This window comes from Bos mutus, chromosome 18 (assembly GCF_027580195.1).
Source record: "Bos mutus isolate GX-2022 chromosome 18, NWIPB_WYAK_1.1, whole genome shotgun sequence".
Lineage (NCBI taxonomy): Eukaryota > Metazoa > Chordata > Mammalia > Artiodactyla > Bovidae > Bos > Bos mutus.
In genome coordinates this window covers 1352931-1363153 of record NC_091634.1, presented here as the reverse complement: position 1 = coordinate 1363153, position 10223 = coordinate 1352931, and the positions used below count along the sequence as shown (strand labels likewise).

General features: G+C 52.3%; 1 protein-coding gene across 4 annotated transcripts in view; it reads left to right on the top strand.

Moving 5' to 3' along the window:
- LOC102276725 (zinc finger protein 805) overlaps positions 1-10223 on the top strand; it is a 64354-nt gene that overhangs the window by 40043 nt on the left and 14088 nt on the right. For 2 of the 4 annotated variants that reach the window (XR_011467575.1, XM_070387008.1), the window contains exons 1-3: positions 859-1957; positions 4926-5052; positions 8974-9069. Coding sequence is in view for 3 of the 4 variants with exons in the window: in XM_070387008.1 (XP_070243109.1) it covers positions 1925-1957; positions 4926-5052; positions 8974-9069 (256 nt within the window). In the remaining variant the exon portion in view is untranslated. Of the gene's footprint in view, positions 1-858; positions 1958-4676; positions 4746-4925; positions 5053-8973; positions 9070-10223 lie in introns of those variants that run through there. The other 2 variants (XM_070387011.1, XM_070387009.1) reach the window with 2 other exon arrangements.

Genomic DNA, 10223 nt, shown 5'->3' with positions numbered 1-10223 from the left:
AGGAGAATGTCCTTTGTAAAACAGGACTAATTAACCCCGTGATCACACACTCCCCTCTCTTTATACTGACATCCAACATGCTGCCATCTTTAAGATGTGTTGCTGCACATCAATGCCACCCAATTCTCAAATGAATTCACTAGCATGTGTGTGGTGTTGTCATGTTCTGATTGCATCAGGAAAAACCAATCTCCAAACTCTTCTGAAATCTAACCTTTGCTTGCAGCATTTGCAAAAGTGCTCTTCCAGCCTCCCCTCCGAGTCCTTCCGGTGGCAGCTCCTCCCTTCATCTACCAAAAACTGACGTTCAGTTGCTAAGTCATGTCTGACTCTTTGTGACTCCATGGACTGCAGCACACCATGTCTTCCTGTCCTCCACCGTCTCCCAGGGTTTGCTCAGATTCATGTCCATTGAGTCAGTGATGCCATCCAACCATCTCATCCTTTGTCACCCCCTTCTCCTCCTGTCCTCTCAATCTTTCCCAGCATTCGGTCTTTTTCAGTGAGTTAGCTCTTCAGATCAGATGGCCAAAGTATTGGAGCTTCAGCATCAGTCCTTCTGATGAATATTTATAGTTGATTTTCTTTAAGATTGACTGGTTTGATCTTGTAGTCCAGGGGACTCTCAAGAGTCGTCCTCAGCACCACAATTCAAAAGCAAGAATAAATAGCAATAAATATCCAAACTACCCAGTGGGGAGCTCAAACATGTTCTTTGTTCACTGCAGGCGCTTCCCCCCCCCACCCCCACCCCAAATAATTGTTTATTTGGCTGTGCGGGGTCTTAGGGCACTCAGGATCTCTGATCTCCTCCCTGGGGCATGCAACCTCTTAGTTACAGCATGTGGGATCTAGTTCCCTGACCAGAGATGGAGCCCCGGGTCCCCTGCATTGGGATCGCCAAGTCTAAGCTACTGGAGCACCAGGAAGTCCTCCACCCTTGCAGGCATCTTTTTCACCTCTGTGTCTTCTGACTAAAAAACACCCCATGTAGAGTTTGCCTTGTTACTCCCACCACCATATTCAATATTCTTCTCAATATGAAGTGTCCAGCAGAGGCGGGACCACATCTCTGTATGACTAGAACCACAAACAATTCAGCCACTCCTATCGGATGAACAGTCCCATCATTGCAGATTTATCATTTAAACGCTCCAAGGGAATTCCTTGGCGGTCCAGTAGTTAGGACTCTGAACACTGTGCCCAACCAAAAAAAAAAAAAAAAGAAAAAATGCTCCAATACGTTGATTCATGGTTTTTCACCTGCGCCGTTAGTGCTCCCTCGCTCCCCCCGAGCTGTGCCTGCTGTGAAGAGGGTCTGATTCGGGGCTTTGGATCTCCTAAGTATTTTACATCGAGGTAGAGCGGCTCTTTTTGCCTTTTCACACTGTTCATGGGGTTCGCCGATTCGATGGACATAAGTTTGAGCAAGCTCTGGGAGTTGGTGATGGACAGGGAAGCCTGGCGTGCTGCAGTCCATGGGATCGCAAAGAGTGGGACACGACCGAGCGACTGAACACGCGCTCCACTGCCTGTTGTCTGCACAGAAAAAACTACATTACCCAGAAAGTGCTACACTGCGCGACTGCAGCAGGCGCTGGGCCAATGACGGCCCAGGGAGGGGGCATTTCCTGCGGGGAGGTGGGGCTTCCGGCCCCACCGGTGGTGGACGTCATTTGCGTGCGACGGCTCGGTCCACGCCAGCTGTCGGGAAGGGTAAAGCTCTTCTGTGGCTTCTTCCAGTGCCGTCTTCGCAAATGAGCAGAAAGGTGGCTTGGGTTCCCTTGCGCGCGTTCGAGCTGGCTGTGAGCCTCCCCGTGATCGGCCACCTCGCCCAGAGCAAGGAGCGAGCGGCGGTCGGCTGAACCCGCGGGACTCGCCTCTGTCGCCGCCTCTCCGGGTCCCGCTATCTCCTCAGGGGCCCATGATGGCGGCGGCGTGGATGGACCCGGCGCGGGTGAGTGGACGGTGTTCCTGGCATTGCTGATTCGGAGAGAGCTCCTGAGCTGGGTGGAATTCAGGAGAGGCATTGAGTTTCTCTGCAGTTGTGTTTGTGTGAGACCAGTGGAGCTGGCTCGTCACTCACTTTATCTCTAGTCCTAGAACACGCAAGCCTGAATATACAAATGCAAAATAGATGGAGTATAAAATTGGAACTTTGGCAAATAACCTGCCTAGGAACCCAGCCCGTCATCTACAGTCAATAACCCAGGAGTCCTGCCCGGTCTAAGTCAGACTTGCCTGAAGTCAAATTCCTATCTTTAGAGCTTCCAGGTAGAGAAACAGTGACATTTGTTTCCTCGGCTGCAAATGGCCAGGACTTGATTAATAATTAACCCTTTCCCTCATTCTTTTCCCCACTTATAACTTAGACCAACCAGAGAAAGCCCATCCATAGGTGCACGCTTAAACAGTCATGGAGGGTGCTGTTGGATTATATGCCAGAGAGTTTTGAGTTATGTTTTTATTTAGGTACACCAGCATGTGGGATCTAGTTCCCTAACCAGGGATGCAACCCGCATTGGGAGCACTGAGTCTTAGCCACTGGTCACCAGGGAAGTCCCCTGTCCCCTTCCTTAAAGAGTTTTAATTAATTAAACATATCATCTGGTAGTCATTGTTGAGGCCCTAGTTAATTTTGTTTCTCTTGACCTACCTGCCCCAAATGTCCCTAGTGATAAGAGTTTATCTAACACCAGAAATGAGTTTTTGCAGGATTCCTGTGTATGAACCAGTCAATTTATTAGGAATTTGCACACATTTAATTGAAGTATTAACTCAAGAAAACTAATAATTCCCTGGTGGTCCAGTGGTTAGGACTCGGCGCTCTCATTGCCACGGGCCTGGGTTTGATCCCTTGTTGGGGAGCTAGGGTCCCACAAGCTGAGCAGCGCTGCAGAAAAAAAAAAAAAAACACTTGATATACAAAGATGTGAGCACTGTGTAAGGTGAAAAAACCATGAGCCAGTGTCTTGGAGCATTTAAATGATGGGTCTGCAGTAGTAGGGCTCTTCATCTGAGAGTGGGGTGGCTGAATTGTTTATGTTTACTGAGTGGTTCTCATGGTACAGGGATGTGGTCGTGCATCTGCTGCACGTTTCAGGAGAGTGTACAGAGTATGTCCAGTATGTGGTGGTGGGAGTAAGATTACAAGGCAGACTGTGGAGTGTTTTTAGTTAGGAGTCACTGGTGAAAATGGTGACTTGAGAACTAGGGACTTAGTTGCCTTTTGTTTTTAATGTTTATTTGTTTGGCTGTGCAGGTTCTTAGCTGCGGCACGTAAACTCTTATTTGTGGCGTGTGGGATCTAGTTCCTTGACCGGGGATTGATCCTGGGACCTGTGCATTGGGAGTGTGGAGTATTAGCCACTGGACATCTAGGGAAGTCCTGTTAGTTGCTTTTGGACATGACATAATGCTCTCAGCACGGGGCGGGCAAGTAGCAGGACCAGTGAAGCGCAGGTGGTGGTGGCTCAGCTGCTCAGCCCTGTCTCACACTTCGTGACCCCACGGGCTGTAGCCTGCCAGGCTCCTCTGTCCAGGCATTTCCCACCAAAGATCCTGGAGTGGGTTGCCTTTTCCTTCTCCAGGGATCTTCCTGACCCAGGGATTGAACCCGAGTCTCCTGCATTGGCAGGTGGGTTCTTTAACACTGAGCCACCTGGGTAGCCCCTGCTGCTGTGCTTAACATTATTTGTAGTATTATTATCACTATATACTCATTCCTCTGACATTGTAGCATCCCTTCTGTCTGCATCCCTCAGTCCTAGTCCTTCTGTCATTTTCCAAGGGCTCCTGCATGGGAGGCTTCTGTTGTACTCTGTGATCATACTTTTCTTTGTTGTGTTTGTAGATTCTGTGCTTTTGTTGCTGTTGTTTTTCTCGAAGATTGAAGGTTTGTGGCAGCCTTGCATCATTTGCTTTCCTTTGTGTCTTTGGGTCACATTGTGGTAGTTTCTTACAGTAGTTGAGATGTTCCACCTGCAACAAGGTTACAGCTCACGATGATGGTTGGCGTTTTTTAGCAATAAAGTACTTTTTAATTAAGGCATCCAAATTATTGTCTTAGGGCACCCCACTCCAGTACTCTTGCCTGGAAAATCCCATGGATGGAGGAGCCTGGTAGGCTGCAGTCCATGGAGTCGTGAAGAGTTGGACACGACTGAGCGAGTTCACTTTCCCTTTTCCCTTTCATGCATTGGAGAAGGCAATGGCACCCCACTCCAGTGTTCTTGCCTGGAGAATCCCAGGGACGGCGGAGCCTGGTGGGCTGCCGTCTGTGGGGTCGCACAGAGTCGGACACGACTGAAGCGACTTAGCAGCAGACCTAGTGCTGTTGCACCCTTAGTGGACTGCGGCGTGGTGTAAACATTGTAAAACCTGTATTTACCCTTGGCTGCACTGGGTCTTCGTTGCTGTGGAGGCTTTCTCTCGTTGCAGCGAGCAGGGCGGCTCCTCTTCGTTGTCGTGCATGGACTCACTGTGGTGGCTTCTCTTGTTGCGGAGCAGGGGCTCTAGGGCTCACAGGCTTCAGTAGTTGTGGCACACGGGTGTGCTTGCCCCGAAGCATGTCACATCTTCGTGGACCAGGGATTACACCCATGTCCCCTGCGTTGGTAGGTGGATTCTTAACCACTGGACGCCAGGGAAGTCCTAAATGTAACTTGTATTTGCAGTGGGAATCCAAAATCACCATGTGACCTGCTTTTTCGGAGTGCTCGGGAACCACACGCCCAGGATCTGAAGTAAGGCTGCACTGTGTTATGCCCACAGCATTGCCCACCTCCTCTTCAGCCCAGTGCGGAGGAGGTGCCTGGCGATGAGGGCCTCGGCCTTGCTGCGCCTTTACCAGCGACGCAGGGACAAGCTCTAATCCCACCCGGTCGTCCCAAAGCTGACGCTGCTATCTGTATTTGACATTCCAGCTGTCTGTGACCTTCGATGACGTGGCTGTGACCTTCACCCAGGAGGAGTGGGGGCATCTGGACCCGGCCCAGAGGACCCTGTACCAGGAGGTGATGCTGGAGAACTGCGGCCTCCTGGTGTCTCTGGGTAAGGCTCCCGCTCTGCTGTGCGGGCCCCGGCCACCCCGTGCATCCCGGACCCTGGCTCCATCTTGGCTTCTCAGGAAGGGCTCAGGAGTCCTCCCTCCCCCCTGCTTCCTCACAGTTTCACTCATGCTTGAGAGTCACCTCCTCTTGCCTGCTGTCTCTGTGTCTCTTTGAATAAAGTTCCCCTTTGGCTCTTAGAAAGTGGTGGAAGGAAATGAATGTTCTGCAGAACCCAAAGGCAGCATTTCCAGTCGGGCCACATGGGACTGGAATAGGAGAACCAGGATTCTACCCTGGCTTCTGGGTCTTCCGTCCTGGCTTCTTTCTCTGGCTTTGCTCACGTCCCTGTCTTTTCAGAATGGCTTTTGCACCCCAGCAAGTTTGACAGGAGTGACCAGCCCAATCCCTGCTCTCCAAGGCTCCAGATGCCTTGTTTCTACTTCTTCGTGTGTTTATATTGTTGCTCTTTCTCTGCTGCAGGGCTCTGGGTGGGGGTGGGGGTGTCCATGAGGCGGAAGTGACCACCTGAGCCTCTCAGCCCAGGGCCCAGCACAGACCGGCCTCTGTCTGAGTTCCTGTTTCACATTCCAGAGAGGGAGCGGACCGAATGAGACCGGTTCCCAGGCGTCCCCTACACCCGAGTGCACAGGATGTGGGTGACAAGCTGTTCTCCAGGAAGAGGGTGAGGCAGCCGGGGCCCCAGGAGGCCTTTGCCTTCAGTGCCAGCAGGTCCTGTCTAGCCGCAGGGTCTCAGTCAGGGGGCTTCTCTGTCCTCCTGCGCCTTCACAGGTGTCTCATGTTCGCTCAGTCTCGGCAGGGATCATCTGCTGGTCCGAGAAGGAGAAGCTGGGAGAGGAGTGCGTCTCAGCATGTGGCAGTTTTGTGCCCAGGAGACATCGGGCAGCGTCTGCTGCATCTGCCCGTCACATGTGGGAGTGAGTGGTCCCGGGGTCTGGTGATGAGTCCAGAGATGCCCCTCAGCACCAGAGGGTGGACACGACAGCCCTGCTCAGCTGAGGATGACCCAGTCCACATGGGCCAGAGAGCCACAGTAGAGAGACAGCAGCTCAGGACGGTCCTCTCAGGCTGCTCAGTTTGAGGGAAGGGAGGGCTGTAAACCCAGGGCTTCGGTGAGACAGGCGTGTTCTTAGAGACCTGGGATTGTGTTCTATGTCAGTGAGAGGAGGTTGAACAAAATCAGGAAAAGCTTGACATGTTTAGATAATTTACAACAGAATTAAACAAATAGAAATGCCCACCATCGAGCCCCGATGCCTCCGCCCGCCTCCCCTGGCTCTCCCCACGCTCACTGACTGGTCGCACTGGTGCCTTGCCGTTCTGTGCGTACCTGACGTACTTGACGTGCTCGCCTCCGGCCTCTGAGGTGCTGTTCTGTTTTCCTGGTGGGTGTTCTTGGGCATTTTGGCTTTTCACGTGGCCACCTCTTCTCTGCACATGGCCACCTCGCTTCCTCACCAACTGTTTCCTGACCACAAACTCTCTTAGCGCCCCTCCTCATCACACTAGCTCTCCCCTGTCACCTGATTTACATCCTCTAAGCCAGCGGTTCTCATTCCCCAGGGACACTTGGCCCCGTCTGGAGACATAGGTTGTCACCACTGGGATGGAGTTGCTACAGGCACTTACTGAGTGAAGACCCGGAGCGCCTCCACACATCCTTACACTGTGCAGGAGAGACACATTCTCTCCCCTTCTCCTCAGCAAAGAACTTTCTGGATCTGAATGTCAGTTGTCCAGAGGCTGAGAAGCCCCATTTCTGAAGGCTCACGGACACTTCATCAGGGGCACTGGGAACGACCCTGAGGAAGGCCTTCGTTTACTCTTTTTCGTGCCTCCTGACTTCTTTAGGGAAAATGTGGTTCAGTACTTAACCCTTCTTCCCCCCAACTGTTGCTAATTTCCTCTCTTCAACAGGGGGCCATCCCTGAGCCGTGGTGCAGGCTCGCTGGCCCTTAACTCTCACTGTTCAGTCCCTTGGCTGCATTTTCAGGTTGACTTATCGACTTGTCAGCCTCTGGGTTTCTGTTTCCCACTCACCATTGCTGTACAGGAATCCCTTTTTGAAGGGATGTGAGAAACAGAAAAAGCGTCACTTGTAGCACTGGCGTTACTGTGAATACGAGTCAGAGCTCACCCAGGTCGCTGACTGACCGCACAGCAGGCCCGATGCGGGCGCTGCTCTGCTCCTCCCGTGTGACCCTCGGGCTCGCCTGGCCCTCAGGAGAGTCAGGGGAACTCGGCTTCCGTGGCGAGGCTCGTACAGTGGAACCTTAACAGTAAGGAACATACACCTTCACTTCATGAAGCTGTCCTCTGTGGGGTTCCTTTGAAGTAAAAATCCTTTTTTTTAGTGAAATGTTGATGGCAGTAGATGTGACCGTATCACTGTGCAGGAGTCTCAGTTTTATTATTTTCTCACAGTTCATGAAATACTGAAGTCTGCTGAGTCTGCCCCTCCCCAGCCCTGCTCCCAGTAGTTGCATTTCGGTGCTCACATCCCTCCCTCACAGCTGCCCCGCACTTGGTCTCAGGATGCTGGCCCCACTCAGGGGTGTCTCCTGTTTCCTCCTCATTGTGGTGTTGGGGAGGCCAGGGTCAGAGCCAGACTCTGGTGTTTAGTCCCTGCTTTGCACCTTAAAAACTGTGTGGTCCTGGGCAGTTACAGACTGCGTCTGGGCCTCGGGGTGCTCCTTGGTAAACCGGAGTAAGGTGGAGTTTACTTCCTGGGGCTGCAACAGGGCTAAGTGGGTAACTTTCTGGAAAGCGTCAGAACAGTGCCTGGAGTGACCAGGTTTTGTGCAGGGTAGCATTGCGAGCCTCACCACCACCGCTCCTGTCTTTACTCATCAGGATTTTCATCATCTAGACCTGCACTCGGCACCTCTGGGAGCAGGCTTGTGTAGCTTTGTGGTGGAACAGCACACAGAGCCGAGACGGTTAGACCTGGGCTCCGTGTTGGCCCAGCCGTTCACCAGTTGTGGGCTCTTTGGCACATCACATTATCTGCCTGATTGTTGCTTTCTGTATGGTTTTTATCTATAAAATGGTGCTACTCACAGACTCCGAAAACAAACTTATGGTTACGAAAGAGCAAAGCAGGTGTGGTGAGGGGTAAATTAAGAGTTTGGGATCAACAGATACACACCTCTATATATAATAATAGATAAACAACAAGGTTCTAATACAGCACAGGGACTATATTCAGTATCTTATAATAACCTATAACGGAAAAGAATCTGAAAAGCAGTGTGGGTATTTGTGTATGTGAATCACTTTTCCTGTACACCCGATACAAACATGACATTGTAAATGAACTTTAACTTTTAAAAAAATGGTGGTCCAATGGTTGAGTCTCTGCCCTCCTGATTCAGAGGGTGATGGTTTGATCCTTGGTCACTGAACTAGGATCCTGCATGGCTAAAAAAGAAAAGTGCTGATCGTAGTATGTACTTGCTGAGAATGCTGTGAGGAAACCCTGGGGTAGACTCACCTGTGGTCTGTAGAAAGAACAGTACAGAACTTTGCTTGTGTTCTAAAAACGGAACTTAGCAACGGAGACACGTAACCTTGTTTTGAACGAAAAGAATCAATATTTCAAATATGTCAGTTGTTTAAATGACATCATAAATCTATTTCAATTTTGAAGTAGTGTGGTGCATTTAAGTTGCTTGAACACAGTCCTTTGACTATGTTAACTGTATATTAGCTTTTGATTTAGTGTTAGGAATAAAAGCTCCATGGCAGTGTGGTGTGTCTTTGGTTTTTGGGTCGCAGTTCCCCATTTTGTGTGCATGGGAGCAGCTTCATTCTGAGGTCTGCATCCTGAAGTCTCACACGAGACTGAGAGGTCTTCCCAGTTTTCACAGAAGCCCCCATGTCTTCCTTTTTTCTCCATGCCCAGGGTGTCCTGTCCCCAGACCTGAGCTGATCTACCGGCTGGAGCACGGGCAGGAGCTGTGGACGGTGAAGAGAGACCTCTCCCGAAGCACCTGTGCAGGTAGGAGCCAAGCTGTGGGCAGAGACCCTGCCGGAAGCCGCGGGCCCTGGTTCCCTGGGAAGCGTCTTGTTCGGGCCTCTGGTGGTCTGGAAGCCACGGAGCCCTTTGACCCCAGGTCCCTCTGTCCTCGCCGAGGTCAACGGTGTACGAGCTCAGATGTGTCCTGGGCTTCAGGCCTGCGTGCCGACCACCAGCTCTGTGGTCCCAGTGAAATTTGGGATCTCCTTGTGTCTGCACGTAAGTTCGTCTGAGTTACAGCCTGGCTGCTGTGTCAGAGGGACTCCAGCGTCTCGGAGCTCAAGCACGTGGAGGCGCTGTTTCTGACTCGCACCCGGTCCCTGTGGGTCACGGGGAGCTCTGCAGCACGCGGCCGCTCGGGGCCCTGGGTTCGTTCTGTCGTCAGTGTGTGACTTCAGGTGCCCTGACCCCTGCAGCTAGCAGAGAAGTGGGGGATGACGCCACTCTGACTCCCATAAACAGCAGCCCTCTGATCCCTCCACTGGAAGGCACTGGGCTCTTGGCCACACTTGGGGGGTGGGCAGAGAGCTGTGACTGAGCCCTCCGTCTCAGGAGAGGAGCAGGAGGTTGGTGAGGGGGGGTCTGCTCCTGAAGGCGCCAGTCAATGGTAGTCGCTCTGACCTGGGGTTGCTGGGGGTGTGCAGTTTTAAAACATAAAACTGCTCAGCACAAGGTCTGAGCCGTAGTCGGTGTCTCGTGGGAGGTGAGCTGCTGGTACCGCCACGTCCCGTTAGTCACGATGAACAGTGTGGTTCACGTCTTCCCTGCCCAGCGCCTCTCCAGCACTCCTCTGCTTCCCCTTTCCCAAACTATCGTTTCAGACACTGAGGAGCCCTCCCTTGTCCCCTGTCGCCCGTCTCCTCCTGTTGGGTAAAGCCTCCCAGTGACGTTTGTCCTGTGTGCCCACGTCTGGGCTACTGAGGGCACTGGAGCCGTCGTATGTGATGCTGGGGCTGCTGCAGAGGCGTGCTCTTTCCACTCCTAGTCAGTCCGTGGCCCAGCTGGCCTGTGAGCGTTTGTGGGGCCATCGGTGGCCCCTCAGAGGGGCATCCCAGCCTCTGCCCCCTGCTCTCCACACACCTCCACCTGAGGATCTCAGAGGCAGCCAGTGAGCACGCCTGGCAGAGAACCCATCC